General features: G+C 49.9%; 1 protein-coding gene across 1 annotated transcript in view; it reads right to left on the reverse strand.

The window, feature by feature from the left end:
• Positions 1-22,574, reverse strand: part of COL15A1 (collagen type XV alpha 1 chain) — a 100,451-nt gene extending 77,877 nt beyond the window's left edge. The window contains exons 1-2 of the mRNA XM_040963581.1: positions 22,564-22,574; positions 22,397-22,482 (exon numbers count right to left, since the gene is read on the reverse strand). Coding sequence (XP_040819515.1) covers positions 22,397-22,482; positions 22,564-22,574 — 97 coding nt within the window. The remainder of the gene's footprint in view (positions 1-22,396; positions 22,483-22,563) is intronic.
• Positions 22,575-23,055: the final 481 nt, after the last annotated feature.

The raw sequence follows: 23,055 nt of genomic DNA on the forward strand, positions 1-23,055 counted from the left end.
TGTGTCTCTGTAACTCTGGTTTCCGAATAAAACAAAGCTTTAAAGGAGCCAGAAGAGACCAGGAACAGATGCTCCCCTAGAGCCTGGGAGGGAATGTGACCCTGCCAAGAGCTTGACCTCTGATCTCTGACCTTTGTTTTAAGTCACGTGGTGTGTGGTCATTGTGACAGCAGCCCAGGTCACTAATGCGGTACCATGTGCTCATTGTGCCATCTAAGGGTGACCAGGGCAGGGTCCTTACCACTCACAGTTACCAAGAGACAAGATGTTCTTAGTACCAAGGAAGTTTAGGTGCAGGAGGATGCGGACATTCGGTAACAGGCACCATCTGAACTTGGACACAGCAGCCTGGCTTCAGGTTCCCAAGCCCATCTGCTAAACCAAGACAAAGGGTGCTCCCTTGACCAGTGTGGCAGCAGCATCTGGGGACTGACAGAGATGCTACGTCCTAGCCCAGAGCCACTAAACCAGAGGCTCTGAGGCAGGCCCAATAGCCAGCCAGCATCCTACCCAGCCCCAGGGTGTGTCTGACACTCATTCAGGTTGGAGCCGCACTGTGCATGGGGTCATGGGGAAGAATACAGGAGCAGGCTCCAGGGCTTCCAACAGGAGACAGAATCAAACAAGGCATAGAGTGGAGAGATGCGGCTCCCCTCTGCTCACAGCACAGCCACCAAACCAGTTCCCAGCCAGACTCATGGGACACTGAGTCTCCTGAGTGATTAGACATTACAGACAGAAAACGGGAATGTCTCAGGGTATGGTGCGAGTGGATGGGAAGCAGCCAGGTGGCTCTGGTAGAGAAGGAAGGTGGTCCAAGGCCATCTATGGAGCTAAGTAGGTGGGAGAGAGCCTTGGAAGCCCTGCCCAGTGGGCCCAGGAGTGTTGGGCAATGGCCTGCAGCCAGGACTTCTGTCAGGGGTCTCCATCACAGGTGTCACCCAGGGTAAGTAGAGGAGCCACACCTTCCAAGAAGGCCTGAGGTCACTGTGTCCCTGGCCCACGTTGGGCTCTGGGGTCTGGAATCATCCAGGGATGGACCCCATCCACTACTGGACTCCAGCACACCGCACGTGAGCGCTCGGGAAGCTCCAGTCCACTGTAGGTCATTGTTCACCTGCCTTGAGCCCGGCAGGGGGCAGGAGGTATTCTCTGTACCAGGAAAGGTGCATAGGAAGCATCGGATGGCTATGTGGACACATGGATGAAAACAAATGCCATGTGAGGGAATGAATGAGCTGAGTGCATGGGGGACTTGAAGCCCTTCCCTGCACGCCACACCCCTGCCATCTGCCATAAAGGATGCTAATGACCATCACAATTGGTACAGCCACATCTCGGGCACCTTCAGCCTAGTTGTGTGCATCATAACATAGAACCTACCTGACCCCACTTGAAGGGACAGGTCCTATGGACAAACACACAAAGGCTGGGGTGGGGAGAACCAAGAACTTGTAGACTGAGCAGCTCTCTGCAGGGGCTGGGCCTGCCTCTCACACCAGCCCCGGCCTGGCTTCTCACCCTTCACACCCAACTCCAGCACCTCCATGTGGAAAGTTCTGCAGACAACTGATGCAGACCTTTCCCTGACGTGCACTACAGGCATCTGGGAGGCTATTCACAGCCCTTCAGCATGCGAGGGCATGGGCTGGGGGGCACCGAGCAAGATAGGATGGGACAGGCAGGCTCTCCATACCCTGGGAGCAAAACAGATTCTTGCTGGTCCTCCTGCAGGTGGAGTGACCTTGAAAGAGTGCTGTAGTTCTGAGCCTTTCTAAGTCCTTCTCCACATGAAGCTTCTCCTGGAGTGTTCCTTGAAACCTCGACTTAGCTGATATGGTATGTCCAATAACATCAAACAGTTGTTCTGCAGCCCAGCCCAACACCAGAAGGGGCGGAGGGAGAGAATACACCTCCCCATCATGCACACTCTCTTTCCTGATCCCAATCTGACCTTGCCCACTGCCCAGCAGGCACTGGGCAGCCCTGTCTGGACTCTGCCCTGGATGAAGGCTAGGATGAAGAACGAGGAGAATCAAGATGATGCTGTTGGTCCCAACTAGTTCTCAGCCTCGTAGAGAGCGTCAGACACCAAGGTCATGTCCCTGATACTGTGGCCTGAGTTCAGGGTCATGATGAAGGGCAGCGGAAAGTCTACAGGGGTTTACAGGTGGGGGGCCTAGGCAGGGAACCTGAAGGAGGGAGCAACTGACGTGGGCCTAGAAGGCTCTACAGAAGAGGTCCTGGTGTAGTGGACCAAACATAGGCAAAACATGGGGTTAGGGTACTAGGGGTATGCCAGCAGCTCCAGGGACAGGAGGTATCAGGTCTTTAGCAATTATGCAACACCAGAGCATAAAGGATGGAAGGATGGTTCTGACAGATATATAGCTCTAGAAATATTAAACACACCATGCACCCACTCCTTTTGCCTCACTTCAATCTGATGAGTGAGGTGTTGGGGAGGGCAGGGGACAGGGCTATGGCTTTCCCATTTCTCAAATAAGCAGACTGAGGCTGCAGGTGAGAGGGACTGCAGAGCTGTCAATGGACTCAGTTGGGACTTTGTAGTTCTTTCAAACTCCAGCAGCTTTTGCACCAAGGAGAGGGGAGTCGACAGTGGAGGGTGTTCACCGCTAAGCCATGGAGGCTGATGTGGTAGTGGCCAGGGAGCCAGGCTGCAGCTGACCATTTTAGGAGGAATCCACCGCTTCATCCTGAGCCTGTGGTGGGCAAGCCCCCTTCCTGCTCCTTGCCAACAAGAGGGTGGGTGCATTCGGGTGCTGTGGAATGTGGAGCAAAGGCGGGCGGTTGGCAGCAGCAGGAGACATAGTTTCCTGCAGTCTCTCAGCCCTTGGCATGTTATGCCCTAGGCAAAATCAAGCTGCCCTGGGAACAGCCCAAGGCGGCCCAGCAGAAGAGCTGGTGTGAGCAGCCTGGGCGGAATGAGCTCATGGCTTCGGCAGGCACCGTGAAATCTCGCCTACTCTGCCCAAGGCTGGTGAGGAATTGGGGCTGGAAGGATGGAGCTCAGAAGAGCCCCAGCTCCATGTCCCATGAGGGGGTGTGCTGCCTTCGTGACTGGAGCATGTCATGTGCATTCCTAGCTAAGGCCAGGCACGGAAGGCCCCACACCTAGAGCCTGGCGCATGCTCAGTGCCACAGGTAGGGATGGATGTGCTTGGATACACCAGTAATGATCGGATGGTATACTGGAAAATAAATAATGCAAGAAACGGTTCCTGCAGTTGTTACCAACCTTCTCTGTCTGACACAGGAGCCCCACTTGGCTTTAAAAAGGGACTGGGGTTTAAGGGAACAGCCGGAACAGATGGTGACCCTGACATCATGTTTGGAAACAGACTGACTCTTGTTTAATGTTCATGAAAGTACAGCTTGACGGTCTCCAAATGTGTGCTGGAGGAGGCCTGTGGATGGCTACTCCCTGCCCCCATCCCCAGACCCACCCCTGACAGCCCAGAATAGCATGAGGGGCAGTCAGACCTTCAGAGTTGAGAACCCCTCAGATGCCTCCATTTACAGACCAGACCGTGAGTGAGAAGGTGGCTAATGGAAGTCAGCCCTCATTTAGCATGGTACCGGGAGAAGGATCCAGAATTTGGCAGCAGGCAATGCTACCAGCAAGTCCCTTACCAACTGGGTGACCTTTGATACACACTTAAGCGTCTCTAAGCCTGAGTTTTCTCATCTGTACGTGGACTTGGCAACAGCAGGCTCTCAGAGTGGTAGAGCCAGACGCACCCTGTTCATGCCCCCGCTCATCCGTTTGTTAATTCACCAGTGACCAGCAAGTACCAGTCATAGTCTGCGCCTGGCCCATGCTCACACTAGATCCAGGATGAATAGGACTGGTGAGGATGACCCAGGATTGAGAGCTCCTCATCCTGGCTGGAGCAGTAGGACACCCTGGAGGCTTTAGATTATCAGAGCTGGCTGCTACTCAAGCTGAGTCCCACTTCCCCCGCCTCTCTGCTGAGGCCCAGGCCCTAGGATTTCTTAAAGGCTTCCCAGCCCTGCTGTGTCATATAAAGAGTGTGGCCTATAGGAGAGTTCTCCCTCACCCAATACCTACTGTCCCCAGGCTGTGTTCTGCAGGCTTCTTGGGGTTCTCTGTTGAGTATCTCAGGGCAGCCCAGCAGGCAGGACTTCTGCCACCCCTCTGTCCATAGGTTGAGGAAATGCATGCTCTTTCTGAGCCACATGCCCCAAGTCATGCATCTAGTAAGGGCCAAGCTGACGACATACGAGCTCACCCTCATCCTGCCCTGCCAGGCTCAGTCCATAGCGGGTGCACCCTGGTACCACCCCTGTGGCCGAGCAGCACCAGGCTATTCCCATCTGTATACCAGAGGACACATCTCAGCCTTTGAGTCCATACAAGCTCCTGGTTCTTTCTGGACCTCATCTTGATATCCATAATTTGGGAGAGCTAGAAGAAATGACTCTCTCCCTAAGCCCAGCATTTTCTGGGCCCCCAAGTTCACAGGGGCTTTCAAGCTGTTTTGGGGGGAACTTGCAAGAATGAGGACATGGGAACCCAGCTCTCCAACATGCATGAAAAGGTGAACTGTGCCTTTTCTCACAAGAAGCCAGTGGGCAGCCTGGCTGAATCGCACTGGGTAGGAGGCTGCCTTCAAAGGGCAATTCTTAGAAATCTTGTGCTTCAGCAAGACTGGCCAGTCTCTCACATGCATATGCATGAATAGCATTTTTCACATTCCACCCAAGCTTCCCATGCAAAAGCAGCCCCACACACATATTCCTGGAAAGGTAAGTACAGGCTGAGCAATGAAAGCATCTTCTGATTGCTTCACTCACTCACTCACTCACTCACTCACTCACTCACTCACTCACTCCTAGTCCCTGACCACCTGCTGCTGCAAGGCACGCATTGATCCAGGTGCTGCAGCTCCACCAGCCACAGAAACAGCTTCTTCCCTCCTATAGCTAACAGCTCACAAAAGTGATTAATATCAAAACCTAGCCCCCTTTCTCTCTCTCTCTCTCTCTCTTTCTCTCTCTCCCTGTCTCTCTCTCATTAAGCATTTGGCTTCCAAGGAAATGGTTTGCAAAAATGGTTTCTGGCTTGCTTTCCAACAATTCTGAGCCCTTCCCTACATATACTCAAATTGGGGACCTCAATTCTCTATGTGACATCATCTTCCCGGAGGCACCCTATCTTCAATGGGCACCAACATCCATGGGTCTGAATTTGCCCCAAGGGCTCCCAGGAGCCTGGGTTGTCATTCAAGTCTCCTCACTTCATAAGTAAGAACTTTTCTGGTTTCACACCCCCTCCCTACCACATGTGTGCTTATTTCTCTGCATAAAATAAAATGTTCTAGATTATTTTTCAGTTGTTACTGATGTCCTTACCCAAACTTACCAACCACAGAGTGGAACAGATGCTCTCAGAAATAAACCATGTGGCTCTTTGCAGGCCACTGTCCCCTAGCCAAGACCTACCAGCCTACCTTAGTTCAAGAAACAGTTCTTTAAAGGAATGGCTTGAACAAGAGAGGGCCAGGGCCTCACCCACGCCCCACTTGTGCAGCCACTCCTGAAGGATTTGCTCCCCTCCTGAAAAAAAATACACATCAAAAAACCTCTCACTCCAGTTATTTCTCCCAAGATCTCTTGTTTGTTCCTTGTCCAGAGAATTCTGCTTTGTGTCCATGGAAGCAAACTCTCAATATAGAGACCCAGGAAGGAGAGAATGAGAGACCAGGTCAGAGCTGGACAAACCTTTGACTGGGTCCAGCTGCTTTCTTGTTGAGAAGCATCACAAAGCCATAGTTGGTGGCATCTCACTGCCAAGTGCAATTCCCAGAAACCTTTTCTCTCTTGCCCTTCACTGACCCTTGACCAGGCATCCTGATTGTCTGAGAGGCTCCAAGGTGATTCTGGCAGGCCAGGAGTCCCTGGGCATAGGACTCTTCCCAGGGGCCTGACTCCCCAACACTGCACTGATTCTCTTAACTTCTCCATTCCTGGGGTCACACAAAGCACAAACCCTTTGTCCCTACCTCAAAGCAATTCTCTCTCCAGTCAGTAGAGGCAGGAGTGGAGACCAGCAGAATCCATCGTCCTGTCCAGTACTCTTCCCAGCCTGGAAGCCTTCAGCTGTGCATCCTAGGCTGTGACTGCTATGTGGGACCCATGGTACCCTGGAAAGCCAGGACACTCGGCCAGGGCTGGGCTGGGAAGGGCAGCTACTGGGTGGAACTCTTGCTTTCACACCAGAGTCTACCCAGGCTCTAACCACAGGCAGGCAGCTTCTTCAGGACCCCTCTGCATCCTGTTTCTTTTCTCCAAAACAGTCCACTTCCCTGGCAACCCCCAGCTTCATCTTCTTCATCACCTTCAGGTCTTACTGGAAACGTCCATCCTTGGGTAGAGTTTCCTGACTCATAGTGCAGACTGTCCCCTGCTGAGGGCAGAAAGCAAACCCACTTGCTCATCAAGACTGCTTTCCTCATCATGTTACAGCTAGCAGATCACACATGTCCTTGTACCCAGCAGGCACTCAATAAGTACCTGCTCCTCCCATCCACTCTTGCAAATTTCGTGTTCAGCTATACTCACTACTCACCTCTCCTGCACTTGATTCCCTTGCTCATCTCCCTCAGTGACTCTGAAGATGTGTGACCTGGTCCCAGCCCTCCTCGTCCACAGTGAGACGGACTTACCAATGTGTTCTGACAGCCAGTAGATTGAACTGAGTACAAATGATGCAGGGAGAGGCCACGGGAAGGCTTGGGGATTACATCCTAGGGCTAGTATTGAACCTAAGACTAGCATTGATGGTCTATAGGCTAATTCTTCACCTGTAAGCACTGGCATCCCGTATGGGCACTGGTTTGTGTCTTGGCTGCTCCATTTCCCATCCAGCTCCCTGCTTATGTCCTGGGAAAGCAGGAGAGGACAGCTCAAAGCCTTGGGACCCTGCACCTGCCAGGGAGACCAAGAAGAAGCTCTTGGTTCCTGGCCTTTCCAATAAAAATATCTTTTAAAAAAGATTGAACCTGTGAGCATGGCCATTGTGTTTGATTGGGGCTTATGATGGACTAGGGTCTATACTAAAAGCTCAGAAAAAGGCTATTATTTCATGTACATATCATAGGGAGTCTGAGATAGGTATTAGCATTATGCCCACGCTGTGGATGAGGACTAACAGACTGTCCAAGCCCACCAGCTGGTGTGTGCGGAACCCACAGCCCCTGTGCTTACCCACCAGACCACAAAGTACTGTAGCCCTTGCATGAGCAGTACGTACATTACCAGGGCCTGCCTTCGTACAGAGTCTGATGCTCTGAGTCTGGGGCAGGCCCTGGTACTCTGCATTGCTAACAAGCTCCCAGGTGGTGCTGACACTGCAAGGCCAGGGTCCACAGTCTACAAAGCAATGAGGACGGGGACCATTTCCCCATGCCAGGCTGAGAGAGGGCAAGGTACAGGCTCGTAGAAGGAAACCTACATGTTAAATACAGAGATCAGCAAATAGCTCAGGGTAGCTGGAGCCAGGACACAGCGAATGCCGTGAGGAGGGAAGAAGCCCGGAACTTCAGTCCAAGGAGGGTGGAGGCGATTGTGCCGTGCTGTGTTGGAGGAAGTGATGGAACAAGAGGGTGCCTGAGTTTTAAACTGAGAGGTGAGTGAGAGGAGACATCCCACTGGCAGGGACAGCCACTGCCACAGTCCTGGGAGAGAGTGGAGCCAACGGGGCCAGGGCTGGCAGGGACAGATCGCATGCAACTCATAGACAGGGCCAGGACTCACTTTATTCTTTAAGGTTCTAAACATGTATTTACTTATATATTTACCTCCTTATTTTTATTTGAGAGGGAGAGGGAGAGAGAGAGAGAGAGAGATCTATCCACAGTTCACTCCCCAGATGCCCACAACAGGGCATTAACCGGGAGCTAGATAGGAAGTAGAGGAGCCAAGACTTGAACCCAATCACTCCAGCATAATTGTGCACATCCTAAGCAAGAGCCTAATCACTGAGCCACAAAGCCCGGCTCCAGAATGAGTTTCTTTAAAGCAAAGTTCCAATGTTCTTTCCAAGTGCTGCTAGAAGTTTCTCAGCCATTCCATGTGCTGGAGTCACAGTGCAGTGCAGAGATTTCAGAAGGATGGCATAGACGGGCACTGGGGACAGCAAGTTAAACCATGGCTTGAGATGCCCACACCTCATATCAGAACGCCTTGGTTAACCTCCACCCCAGGCTCCTGTTAACACCCTCGCCCTGGGAAACAGCACTGGCGTCTGTCACCTACGTGAGAGACCTGGATGGAGTTCCTGGCTCTGCACTCAGCCTGGGCCAGCCCTGGTGGCTGCAGACATTTGAAAAGTGAACACTGGACAGAAGATCCTATGTCTCTCTCTGCCTTTCTAAAGAAATCATAAATAAATAAGCTGCCGATAGATACAAACAAAATCCTGTAATATCTCAGACAGAACCATTTTTAGCAGTGGGGCGCAGTCGCCATTTCTTTCCAAGCCAGCCACTCCATGTCTGCAGGGGGAGCCAGCCTTTTCTTCACTTAGCACATTTTCTGAGTCCAGAGGCTACAAGTGACTTGGCCAAGCTCCCAGGGCTGGGTCTATGTGAAGCAAGCCCTCCTGACCACTAAACCAAGGCTGTGTGTCCAAGAGACTGTGGATCTGTCCACAACAGAGAAATTGAAGACATTCCTCTGTAAGCTGGTAGCAGCCACACTTGGCAATATTCCACAGACCCAAAACCATTCCGTTTCTGAAACTGGCAGTAAAAGGGGTGGGGGAGACGCTCCAGTTAGACCTGAAATAAAATTAGAAAATGTGTCACATGGAAAGACTGCGAGGAGAAATAGCTTCTTTTGCCTCTGCCTTTTTAATTTTTCTTTCTGTAGGGAGTGAGTAATCTGGCATTGTAGCTGGGCAAAGGGAGTGAGCAGTTGCTGTCTCTGTTTTGCACCAACACACACAGTTGTTGGGCAGTTCTGTGGCCCGGCTCATGAATGAGATGTCAGGCAGGGAGGCGCCAGCAGTGAGATGAACAACGGCTGAGCCCAACACAGTCAAATCACTGTCCCCAACGGCCACAAGGTTTGGCTAGACTGGACTCAGACGTTCTGGAATGTTCTGACTAATGTGCTCCCTGCTTTGGAGTCTGCTCCTTCATTTCTGCTGATGTGGAAACTGAGGCACAGAGTGCAACAAGGATGCAAAGCAGAGGAAGGGCCCGGCAAGGACAACGCTGGGGCCCTGGGAGGGTGCCTCTCTGTTGCCCTACTTGCCCCAGCTATCAGCGGACCCTGGGTGACCGGTGGTAGTGACCAGAAGGTATCAGGGCTCCACTGGATTATTCCTTCAACAAGCACTACCTGAGTATCCTCCCTGGACTGGGCACTATGCCAGACGCAGGGTTACAGAGGACAAGAACCTGACTGCACTCCATGGATGTCCCAGGCCAGCCACTTGGCAGTGCTGTGCAGTTTGAGACCTGGCTACAGGGAGGGAAAGGCTAAAATGAGGTCTGATTTGCACCCGTGGCAGCACAGTTGAGGGTCCACCACTGACTGCTTCACCAGTGTCTACGAGAACAAACTCCCCCAAACCCAATGATGCATTTATGACCTTAGATGCTGAGGGGTTAAACAGAGCCCAAAACTCTGAGTGGGTTACAAACCAAGGTATCCATGTACTGTGCTTCTTTCTGGATGTTTTAAGGCAGTCTACTCACATTGCTTGGCTTGTGGCTCCTGCCCCCATCTTCAAAGGCTGCAGAAAAGGCTGGTCAATCCCCCAATGTGCTCACAGTACTCCCCTCATCTGTCTCTCCCACACATAAGGGTCTCTGGGATTTCCTGGGGCCCACACAGATCATTTGGGGGTAGACTCCCGCCACTGAGCCCTAATGATTTGCAGCCTTACTTCTACCTGCGACCTCCATGGTCCTGGCAGTCCCAGTTGCCACAGGTTAGGACCTGCCCAGGGGGCAGCCTAACCAGAGCTGGTTCCGGAGTGCACCTGACTCACTTGCAGCTCAAGAGCCTGCAGATTCAGGTTCAGTGGCTTCACAGGTGTACTACAATACTGCCAGGGTAGCAGGTGGGGCTGGTGCTACTGGACAATAGACCACGTTTGAGTGGCTAGAAGCTGCCAGGGCTCAGACTGTGGCTGCAGTATTGGGAGCGAGCTACAGCATGGAAAGGATGCAGATCGGGCCAGATTTGTAAGCTGTTATCCAACCCTAACTGAGTTTTTTCTTGCCTGGTTGTTGTTAGAGTTAAGTATGTCAAAAGCATGCACACACATACAGGCACACACACACATAGAAAGCATATATGGAAATGTATATGCATGCATACTTGATCTTAGCCAAAAGGCCAAGAAGCAATGTATATGCATATAAAATGCATGGAAACATATTTAAGAGATCTTCAGAATTCATGGAAAATGCCTATTAGGAAGAACTGTAAGGGTTTTTTTTAAACCAAAATAATTCCATCTTTTTTTTTAAAGATTTATTTTTATTATTTTTTCATTGGAAAGGCAGATATACAGAGAGAAGAGACAGAGAGGAAGATCTTCCGTCTGATGATTCACTCCCCAAGTGAGCACAACGGCCGATACTATGCCGATCCGAAGCCAGGAGCCTCTTCTGGGTCTCCCACATGGGTGCAGGTTCCCAAAGCTTTGGGCTGTCCTCGACTGCTTTCCCAGGCCACAGGCAGGGAGCTGGATGGGAAGCGGGGCTGCTGGGATTAGAACCGGCGCCCATATGGGATCCCGGGCGTGCAAGGCGAGGACCTTTAACCACTTGCGCCACCGCGCCGGGCCCAATAATTCCATCTTTTAAGGTGATCTTCACAAACTTTCTGAAGTATCCCCATATTCTACTCACACATGCATCTATGTATTATAGCACATATATATATAACTAACATGGTAAAACTACTGACCACAAATCCTATTCTCATTGTTTTCTTGAGTCCTTTTGAAAGTCTCTAAGCCCCTAAGCCCTGGTCTGGGAGTCAGGACCCAGCTGGTCACCTGCCCTACCTATGAAAAACAACAAGAACAGGAAAAGCCACCCCTGAGACAATTTGGATGGAGGTGGAGAAGTAGCAGGCTGAGCTCATTTCAGGGGAGAGTTGCAGATAAGATGCTGTTGAAATCACTCAAATGCAGGTCAATTTGCTGTCAGCTGGCATCTCTGCTCCTCCATCCCCTGTGGACTAAATGGTCACAGCTTTCCAGCATTGAAAAAGCAAGCTTTCATTTTTCCCTCAAGAAAATATTCCAAAGGTTGGCATCGTGGCACAGCAGGCAAAGCCGCCCTCTTCAACACTGGCATCTCATATGGGTGCCTGGCTTCTCCACTTCCAATGCAGCTCTCTGCTAAGGTGCCTGGGAAAGCAGGAGAGGATGGATCTAACGCTTGGGCCCCTTCCAGCCAGAGGGAGGGCCCAGATGAAGCTTCTAGCTTCAGTCTAGCTTAGCCCTGGCTGCTGTGGCCACTTGAGGAGTGAGCCAGTAGTTGCAAATTCTTTTTCTGTAACTCTGACTTTCAAATATACAAATAAAAATTTTGAAAGTTCTCTGAGCATTTCTATCTATATATTTATATGTGTGTTATTTCCCAGCTATCACCCTATCCAGTCCCTTGGTCATCACAGCAGTTGGTGGCAGCAGGGTGGTCTTCCAGTGAGGCTGGAGGCATGCATCGACTGCCACGGTCAAGGGTTCACATGCTGGGTTTTCACTAAGTTCTCCCCAGGCCAAGGCTTTGAATGACTCATTCATTAACATACTCAAATGCTCATTGTATCCCTTCGGTGCCATGTCCGATGCTGGGGAAACATGGATAAATAAAATAGCATTCCCACCCTAAGGGAACCCACAGTGACGCGGCAGCAGGGAGGTACTGAATGTAGTTGCTAATGATCGGTCTAAGGTTTAACACATTAATTCTCCCCATTGTTATTACTGGCCCAACTTACAGATAAGGAGGGGGATGATAGTGGTGGTGTCAGGCCCCAAGTGCCAGAGCTAAAATTTGAACCCAGGATCTTGGGTTCCAAAGTTTGCAGACGTCAGCTGCCCCTCCTAAGGCTCTCTCTCCTTGATGCCAGCTGTGTTTGGAACATGGATAAAGGCTCCTCCTCTCTGGGCCTCTGAGTCACTGCATTGTTGGCCTGTTTGGTGTTCTCACCCTAGAATCCAACCAAGAGGGGTCAGCATGGTGGCTCAACAGACTAATCTTCCACCTGCAATCATCAGCATCCCATATGGGTGCCAGTTCGTGCTCTGGCTGCTCCACTTCTCAGTCAACTTCTTGCTTATGATTTGGAAAAGCAGAGGAGGCAGACCCAAGTCCTTAGGCACCCTGTATCCATGTGGGGAACCTGGAGGAGGAGGCTCCTGACTCCTGGCTTCAGATCAGCTTAGCTATGGTTGTTGCAGCTATTTGGAGAGTGAAAGATATTTCTCTCTTTTCTCTGAAAATTTTGCCTTTCCAATTATAAATAAATAAATCTTTAAAAAAGGAATCCAACCAGGAATTTCAAAGCCCAGTAGTAGCTGGAGCTGGCCTCAGATGGATCAAGACACTGAGTAGGAAGCAGACCTGGCTCAGGCGGAATCCGCAGCAGAGAAGCACCAAGATCCTTTGGCCTGAGCTCTCACCTGTGTATCCTCTTCCTCTCTGGCCTGACCACACAGCACATGCCACGTGGACAGACCAAGAGGGCAGAAAGGCCTCTGCAGCCCCATCTGACCAAAGCATTGTCCCCTTCAGATGCCATCATTGCTGGGCTTGGGTGAGAGACACGACAACAGTGGACCATGGCGGGGGAACCATGCATTCTCCTCGACTGTTATGAGGACAACAAATTACTGTGAGCTTCCTAGAGAACGCCATGGAAACCTGAGAAATGGGCATGCACTAGACTCCACTACTATTTCTGTCATTTGTGCCAGGAAGTAATGGCAGAAGTTGTTAAGCAGCTGCAGGAGCATACTCATCACAATATTTAGAATAAGGAGGTGTTAGAAACAGCCTGAAGATCTGTAAGGAGCTATTTTAGTCACATTTTCAATGACAAACGGTACTATAGGAGAATATCTAACATTCCAGAGGAAATGTGTAGGTGATTAGTAAGGGGAAAAGCCATCAACAAAATACAATGTACAGAATAACCTACTTGTATTATAATGCATGTGAATATTTAGGTATAAAACATAAATTTGGAAGACAGTCTGCCAAATGTCAGCGGTATTTATCTTTAAATTACGATAATATTTGATTTTCAGTTCTTTTTTTGCCCTATGCTTTTATAATGACTATACATAACTTTCATTAGCAAATATGCTTAATATTATTAAAAAATAAATGTCCACTTTCACAGGTTGTTTACATCCCTCCTCTTCCCCATCTCCTGGTGAGAATGGATGCCCCACTTGGGTAGCACAGAGGCCTTGCTGCCCTGTGTCAGGATGCTCAGAACAGGCTCATCAGCACTGCACAGTCATCTCTACTACAGGCTGGAGTTCCTCCAGGATGGGTGCTGGCTCCAAAGTAGCTCTTTGGACAACCCGTTTCTCACTCCTGGAAATGTGGGAGGAAGGCAGACTTCTGTAAGAGTGAGAGTCTGTAAGAGCAGCCACAACAGGGAAGACGGCAACAGTGTTCTTCAGGACACAGACACCTTGGAGTTGGGGAAGGGGAGCTTTCCGGCTCCATTTGATTCCCTCAGTGATGGGAGATGTGATTTCTGTTTCTAGAGCTCTAAGGTTAAGTTGCTGTCGCCTAACCACCATCCTCTCTGCCAACCCAGGACAGAGCTCTCTGACACCTGAAGCTGGCTGTCCTGGTCACTTAAAAGAGATAGCAACGTCCTGAGAACAGTTTTCTTCCCTTTACAATCCTATAAGTCACTTGTGACATACAGCAAGTGTGAGCTGGATTGGATTAGGTTGGGTTGAGTTGAGTTGAGTTGAATTGAGTGGAGTGGAGTGCAGTGGAGTGGAGTGGAGTGGAATGTAGTGGAGTGGAATGGAGTTCTAACAGAGATGAGAAGTTAGATACACCATCAGGTGACTTAGGTCCCAAGTCTCCCTCATAGATGTTGCTCAGTAAAAGGTCTGGGCTATCTCTCAGAGTCTGCAGGAATCCTAGACTTTTAATATTCCAGGTGACAGAATAGGGCAAGGTGATCCATCAGCAAACCTAGCTCCTTCTCACATCTCTAACACCATCTCAGCCCTTCTAAGCTCTGTTGCTTACATAGCTCAGACCCCAAAATCTAGCGCTGTTTGAAGCCTTAATGGTGATCTCTTCACCAGATGGTCATCTCTTCATCTTACATTGAATCTTATTGTAAGATCGTTTTCAATTTCACAACTCTCACCTATGATACACGCCTGGTACCGAGTCACAGTAAGAGAAAATTTTCTGATAAACCTGTCTGTTCTAAAGAATCCTATGCTTGACAACTGGGGAAGGAACAGTTCCTTTACTAGACTTAAAAGCATATTTCAAAGTAAAAATCATCAAAACCATGTAGATTTGCACACATACATACACATAGACACGTCAAAGAAAGTGACCAGTATAGAGATTCCAGAAATAAATTGTATCATTAAAAGAGAAAAAAGGTAAACTACACACCATCTAACAATAAGGGGATAATATCTCACATTTTAATTAATACTTAGGAGAATCCTAGGTACTACTTTGAAAAATAACCAATTTTCAATTATACCATAATCTAAGACCCATTTCAGCAGATCACGCTGTAGATATAAAAACAGAAAATAATCTCATATGTTTAGCTAGAAGAGAAAAGACAAATGTCTAACTTCTGACAAATGGAAGCTACCAGAGACAAATAAATAGCCAAATAACATTAGTATAAATTCTAGCTAACTAGCTGCTTCTACAAAATGGAAAGTCCCATAACATTCCCTGATTACTCAGCCTTGGTCACCCTACATTGGCATGGTCACAGAACAATCAGAACGATCTGGATGACCTACATACCATAAGAACATGGTCAGTTGGTACATTAGACCACAGGCTAGACCAATTAATTCAATGTTGTTTTGGTTAATTGAAAACCTTTGCTGAGGGCCCACTCTGTGCCATACCCTGTGGGATTCTACTTGAGACAAGTCCCAGTCTCTGCCTGGGGAATCTCTGGTGAAATAGGGGAGGTCCCTGCATACTCTGTGTGGTCCTGTAACTGGCAGACACCAACGTGCTCCTGAGGGCAGAGTTTCAGCCCCAGGTCTGAAGAAGGAGTTCTTAGGTAGACTGGAGGAAAGGTATTTTTAAAACAAGGCAGGTTTGGGCCCGGCGCGGTGGCGCAAGTGGTTAAGGTCCTCGCCTAGCACGCCCGGGATCCCATATGGGCGCCGGTTCTAATCCCGGCAGCCCCGCTTCCCTTCCAGCTCCCTGCCTGTGGCCCGGGAAAGCAGTCGAGGACGGCCCAAGGCTTTGGGACCCTGCACCCGCGTGGGAGACCCGGAAGAGGCTCCTGGCTTCGGATCGGCTTCGGATCGGCATAGTATCGGCCGTTGCGCTCACTTGGGGAGTGAATCATCGGATGGAAGATCTTCCTCTCTGTCTCTCCTCTCTGTATATCTGCCTTTCCAATGAGAAAATAATAAAAATAAATCTTTAAAAAAAAAAAAAAAACAAGGCAGGTTTTTTTTTTTTTTGCAAAGACACAGATCTGGGCCATTAGCAGTCTCCTTCCGAAACTGCCCAGAGGTTTGGTGTGAGCCCAAGTCCAGGAGGCTCAGAGTTAGTGGAGAGTTAAAGAGCTAGTGCTTCAAGCAGGGCCCTCGGGTATTCCAATCTTGGTACACTGTGAGCTCAAACAGGGCAGTTAAACCAGGGTGTAGCACAGTTAAATTTCTATCTAAGAGAAGTTCCATCTACATATGTAAGACCCATCAAGGAGTTCTCTTCTCTGGCAGATGGGTACATTTGGGAGAAGATAGCCAAAGGAAATAATCCACAACACAAGCAAGCAGAGGGCAACTGTCTGAAGACATTCCCAGCAGCACTGCATGTCATGAGAGCATCAAGGGCCAAAGCCAGGTGGTCCACTGTAGACAGCTATCCTCTGGGCAGTGGCCACAGAGGACAATGCTGCAGGCTCTCAGGTATGGCTCTGACCTACGTTGCCCTCACTCAGGACGGTATGTCAAGCAAGAACGAGCAAGAGTGATCCTTAGCCAGAGTGATCTTATTACAGGAAAATTCTGAAATACTCTGATCTGGATGTTTTACCTTAAATTGCAAAGTCTCCAAAGAAGATATTCCAACAGCCAAAAGGCACTTCGAAATGATGCTCAACATCATTAGTCCTTACTCAAGTGTGAATTCAAGCTGTAGTAAGATACCAACTCATACCCACAAGATGACGGTAATCAAATGACAACAGCAAGTACTGGTGATAAGAGGGTAACTTCTGAACCTGCCTACAGTGCTGGTGGGGGGAAGGATGCAGCCACTGTGGGAAACAGTCTGGTGGTTCCTCCAGAGCTTAAACATAGAATTATCAACTGACCCAGAAATTTCACTCCTAGGTCCGTATGCAAAAGACTTGAGAACATAGATTCACACAGATCTTTGCACACAAGTGTTCACCACAGCTGTGGTCACAACAGCCAGAAGGTGGAATGATCTTCATCAACGGAGGAATGGATAAGCAAATGTGCTCTAAACCCAGTAATGAAAAGGAATAAAGAAAACTTCAAGTAGACTCAAAAGATCATATGTTGTATGGTTCTATTTATATGAAATATCCAGAATAGGTAAATCCATGGACAGAGAGCAATTTCATGGTGGCCAGGGCCTGGGAGAAGGGGGTTATGCATATGCAATTTTCTTTTGGATGATGGAAGTGTTCTGGAAGTTGATAGAAATGGTGATTTCATGAAGATACTGAGCTTTAAAATGGTTAACTTTATGTTACATGAATTTCATCTCAAAGGAAAAAAAAAGCCAGTCAGAGCATCCCAATAGTGCCTCAACATAAGAAAAGGTGACCAAATTGGTTATTAATTAGAAAAAACGAAAACTATAGCCATAGTAAGGTTCTGAAATGCACCCCTTAGCAATGCTAAACTGAGGGGAGCAGGCCTGGCTCCTGCTTGGGATACCTGCATCTCATGTGCCTTTATAGGTTCACATCTTGACCTTCCAGTTCTGATTCAGCTTCTGGTTGGTGTACCCAGGAAAGCAGCTGAGGATAGCTGAGTTTGTGCATCCCTGCTGCTGCATCCCAGTTCTTAGACCCATTTGAAGAGTGAATCAACAGGCAGATCTCTCTCTCTCTCACTCTGCTTTATAAATGAACCATATCTAAAACACTGAAATAAAATCCAATAACAAGATGAAGTGCTGGTGAGAACGTGAAGAAATATGACTCTCACTTCTGAGGGACCACATGTGTCACACTCACTACAGTGAAAGACATGCTGGCATTGTCAACTCGGAGGGTGGTGTCGCCCAACACTCCACTTGTGGGACAGCAAGGAAATGATGCTTATACAAGGTGCACAGGAGAGTGTGGGCAGGTATCTGAGTTTTCGGCCTGGTTTATATGAACTTCGCTCTGTGGTAAATCACTGGCCTGAACTTGTAGCATATACCCTCTGGATGGTTGTTATTTTCATCTATAACTGGATCAAGTAAAAACAAACAATTTACAAACATCTGCACTTTATTAACAGGAAGAAATGACTGGTGCCCTCCCTTGTTTGCCCCAACAGGCACCCTCTGGTCCTCTGAAACAACTGGCTGTCCAGAGGATACTCTAAGGAAGGGGTGACACTGTCTTCCAGCGTAGCCCCACTCCAAGAGGCCACAGCAGTGACACCTAAAGACAAGGATCTCTTTCCGGATGAGGGTGGCTGTGCACTGGACACGCTGCCGAGCAAAGCCACAGCACGACATTGACTGCCTCTGAGCGAGAAGTCCCCGGCACCAGTGTGTATCAGACCCTGGCTGGGCCTGGCCAGCAGCAGGGCTGGCCCTCAGGATGTATTTGTTGAACTAAAACCATGTGGAATAATCAAACCCAGACTAGATAAATGCGGCTGTGTTTTGTTTCCCCATGTTTTAAACTGGAGGCACCACAGAGATTAGACACTCTCTGTTTGATGGGTGGGAAAACAGAGGCTCGTGAAGGGCAGGGTGACTCAGCTCAGCTCACAAAGGAAGTCAGTAATGGGACCCAGCTTGCGTTTTGACTTTCGGGTGTGTGTGTGTGTGTGTGTGTGTGTGTGTGTGTGTGTGTGTGTGTGTGTTTTGGTGGGGTGGGGAGCAGGGACGTCAGAAAGCAGGAATGATCCACTGTTGAGCATTTCCATGATGTGTGTGCTACTTTGTGCCTGTGTCCCACCCCACCCCTCTTCCACATACACAGTGGCACTTGGGAGTGGGAGTGTAGCAGGGGAGGCCTAGAGATACAGGTGGGCTTGGTTATTTCAGGTGGGTCTCTGGGCCCATTTCCCTAGTGCCCTTCGCAGGGCAGGTTAGGTGCCTGCCTTATACCAGGCTGCCCTAGGGGCTCCACAGGGAAGCCCATGACATCTGGAGACAGGATGCATGCTGTTGTTGTTCTAGCTGTCGGAGGTAGACTGTACAGTCCGTAAAATTCACCCTTTTAAGTGCACACTTGGACAGGTTTCAATGAAGTCATGAAGTTGCCCAACCACCAACACAGTTGGGTTCTAGAACACTTCTCCAGGGTCCCTTCACACCATTTGTAGCCAATTGTTGCTTCTCTCCTCAGCCCAGGCAACTACTGAACTGCTGTTTTGTCTTTATAATTTTGTCTTTATAGAAATTGTATCTTAAATGAACTGTTAAGATACACAGTTTGTTCTATCTGGCTTGTTGCACCCAGCTGAATGATTTCAAGGTTTGTTCAAACAGTAGCATATATCTGTACTTCCTTCTTGTTCACTGTTGAGTAATATTTCATTGGATAAATATCCCACCTTTGTTTATTCCCAAGTTGTAGGACCAGTCTGTACCCATTTTGGACCATTAGAAATAATGCTGCCATGAATGTTTGTATACAAATTGTTGGGAGGACATATGATTCTCTTGACTTGAGTACCTACCCAGAAGCAGAATCCAAGGTTATAGTGAAAGTGAAAGTTTAACCTTTTAAGAGACTGCTAACCTGCTTGGAAAATGCATGCTAAGCTCACAACAACCTACCGACAAAGATGCTTCCGGAAGTCACTCTGTTTACATGTATAACACAGTAATTAAGAGTAAAAATTCAGTAATTGACATTGAAGCACAGGCGGGCAAGCCACTGCCTGCAATGCTGGTACCCATAAGGGCACTAGTTTGAGTCCCAGATGCTCCGTTTTTTGTCCAGAGCCCTGCTAGTGTCCTGGAAAAGGAGCAGAGATCGGCCCAAGTGCTTGGGTCCCTGCCAGCCATGTAAGAGATCCAGATGGAATTCCTGTCTTCTGGCTTCAACCTGGTCCAGCCATAGCCCAGTCTCAACTGCCACAACCATTAGAAAAAACACTGGGCATGAACCAGAGGATGAAAGACCTCTTTCTGTCTCTCTCTCATTACTCAGCATTTAAAATAAACAGATTTTTTTTTAAAGTAGAAAATTCTGGATTCAGACCCTCTGGGTCTAAATTGTACTTTATTTTCTTTAATTTAAACATTTTTTTTTATTGGAAAGGCAGATCTACAGAGAGAAGGAGATAGAAAAATCATCCATCCACTGATCCATTGCCCAACCAGCTGTAATGGTCAGAGCTGAGCCAATCCAAAGGCAGAAACCAGGAGCTTCCTCTGGGTGTCCCATGTGAGTGCAGCATCCCAAGGCTTTTGGCCATCCCTTTACTACTTTCCCAGACCACTAACAGGGAGCTGGATGGGAAGTGGAACAGCCAGAACACAAAGCGACGCCCATATGAGATCCCAGTGCTTGAAAGGCAAGGATCTGGGCATTGAGCCATTGCACCAGGGTCCCAAATTATACTTTCACCACTGAGGTTTGCATGTTCTTGGACAAATGACCTTGTACCTCAGTTTTTCATCTGTAAAAGGAGATGACTGTTGCAGTTGACATGAAGAATGAGTGAGTTGCTTCACACGAGACACTCAGAACATGACTGATTCACATAAGAGCTATGAAGCCTATTTTTTTAATAGCCAGTTGAGCAATGGTCCCATGGGAGAGACAGCACCAGGGCTGGAGACCACAGATGGAGGAGGCCTGTCTTGGACCTGCCCTGTCACAAATCTTGTGCTCTCTCTGCCTCTTCTGGAAGAGGCAATCAAACTTACTGGGTAGATGATCTGATGTTTTGGGACAGGTGAAGTACTTTGTAGGCAGCACAATGTCATGCACACATAGGGGACCCATGCCACGATGGCGACACGCTGTGGATGGGGTTTCTTGATGACTACAAGGGCACCTATACCCTTCTCCAGCTAGGGAAGTCCCTCTCCCTGAAGACCAGGATGCTTAAAAGCAAAGACTTAGGAATCAGACAAGCTGCCTCAGATCCTACCCATCATGGCGGAGGCTTGCAACACAGACCTCAGTTTCCCTGCCTGACATGAGAACAGTCCTGCTGGAGTGATTGTGAGGGTTGCATGAATGAGATCTGAACATACTCACACATCAACCTGAACTTGAGGAGCATGTCCAAGGCGACAGGCATATTGAACTGCATACAGCACTTGGCTGGTGGTAGGCTAGCTCATATTCCTACCAATTCTCTCCAGATTCTCCAAGGAACTCCAACTAACCCATCCACAGCAAGTGGCCCTCCCTGGGCTCTGCTCCATTCCCCAAATGGCTTCCTGGCCCTCTCCTTTTATGCTATGGAGGGGAACAGGACTTCCTCCATCTTGGAGACAACAACTCTGACCTGACCTTGACGGCTGCCAGTACAGGAGGAGGAAGAATTGCCTGAGCTCCCTGCCCCGGGGCCCTTCCTCCTTTGGGGGAAGTGGCTGCTGCCGCCAGTTCACAAAACATATTTGAACACCTCGGCTGGAAAGTTGGCAGGAACCTCTATCACATGCAAAATTGCAATGCTCCAACATAGGTTGTGGTGCTGAGAAACCAAAACCATGCTCCAGTTGCCCTTTGGTCTGCAAGAAGCGCCAAGCAAGGCATTCTGGCAGAAAAATCTATCATTGCATCTGGGCCTGACTCCCCAAGGGACAACTGCCCAGCTCTCTTGGACTGCTCCAAGCACACAAAGAGTTAACAAAGGCCACACTCACTCAACCCCCGTTTCTTTCAGGAGACTAAAGGTTGTTTCCCAGACCTCCCATTCCCTCACCAGATTGAAACTGTGGACTAATGCCCTGAATCCAAAAGGAGTCAGAGGTTAGAGGTCAGAGCTGTGTTCTCCTGCAAAGTTGCATTGGAAAACCGCTGAGCAAGGAGACGTCTGGAGACCCGCTTTAAGGCCTGGCTCTTGGACCTGCCAACTTCCTAAGCCTGTCTCAGACTCCCTGTAGCAATACTGTCTGCATTGCTTTGCAGCATACATACATTGCAAGGGTCAAGCACTCATTTCTACAACATTGCTCTTGGCACATACCAAACACATCCTCTCCCCCAGGATCCCTGGCAGATAAGATCAAGTTATTCTCTACTCGGAGGAGGAAACTAAGGCACAGTCAGTTCATTGCCCACGATCACACAGCCAAACCACAACTCACACTCTTAACCCAAACCCGTTGGAACTCAAACGCCACTCTAAGCCATCCAAACTCCTCCTAAGAGAGTTCCTGAGAACAGAGGGGTCCACATTCCCTGGCTCTTTCCAGCACTCTGGCACCTCAGCCTATGATGGGTGGGACTCCCTAGCCAACTCGGAGCTAACTTAAGTCAAAGAGAGATTAGGGTTCGTTATTTCTGGCACTCGGCAGAGGTGCCAGGTGATCCAGCTATGGCCACGTTGCCGCTGCCGTCGCACCTGTGTAGGAAGGACCAGCGTGGTGCTTCCAGGGAGGCAGCTGGTGCGCACAACCGTGGTCGGGGCTCTGGGCGCGCCAGGATAACTGTCGCTGGTACAGGCGCGCCGCTTCCCAGTTCCCAAAGTTTGAGCAGCCGCGCCCAACTGGGACACCTCGGACGCCCGGGTGGTTCTACACCAATCCCGCTCTGTCCAGGGACCCGATTCGCTGCTGGAAGTCCCGCACTGCCCGTAGAAAGCCGGGGCAGGACCGCCAGCTCGCGCGGAGAGGCGAGGACTCCCTTTTATGTCCAGGAATGAAGCGCGCACCGCAGCCGCGCCTGCCGCTCAGAACTCACTTCAGGGGCGCGGAGACAGCAGCCGATGCGGTCCACAAGCTGGATCACTTACCTGTGGCTGCGCGAGTCTGGGTGACAGCGGAGAGGAGCGCGGAGAACCGTAGCAGCCACAGCAGGCGCCAGCCCTGCCCGTTCTTCCTGCAAGAAGTGGCCGAGGGAGAGAAAGTGAGGCGACCAGGAAGATCCGAGGAGCTCAGGGAATAGGGTAGCGGATCTTACCTTGGCGCCATCTCGCGGGTCTGCGGGGGTCCCGAGCTCCGCGGAGGCCAAGGGGCGCTGAGCTCTGGGCTCTGTCAGCAGCGCTCGTCCTTTCTGCAAGGAACAAAGGCCGCCCTCGTTAGTGGAGGCAGCAGTGGTGAAGACCGGCAAGGTCCCGGTTCCTGGCCCGCGCCCTGAGTCGCCCGCGCCTTGAGTCACTTGTGCTCTGAAACCCGACTCCTCCGCGCCCTGCGCTCGCCTGTGCGCTGCGCCCCTCCTCGGGCAGCAGCGGCGCACGCTCCGGCCAGGGAGTCCCGCCACGCCGGCCTCTTCCCCACGCCCCTTCCCCCTCTGCTGCAGTCGCGCGCTCTTCCCTCGTGGCCTCCACCCCAGACAACCCGAAAGTAGCGTGCCCGCACCCAAGTGGTTCTGAGCACACGGACACGGCCGCCTCCAGCGCGGCCCCAGTCCGTCTGGCTGCCTCCTCCTTTCCCCACCCTCCCCCAGGGAGTC

Source organism: Ochotona curzoniae, unplaced genomic scaffold (assembly GCF_017591425.1).
Source record: "Ochotona curzoniae isolate NIBS_2020 unplaced genomic scaffold, NIBS_Ocur_1.0 scaffold_3208, whole genome shotgun sequence".
In the NCBI taxonomy this organism is placed as follows: domain Eukaryota; kingdom Metazoa; phylum Chordata; class Mammalia; order Lagomorpha; family Ochotonidae; genus Ochotona; species Ochotona curzoniae.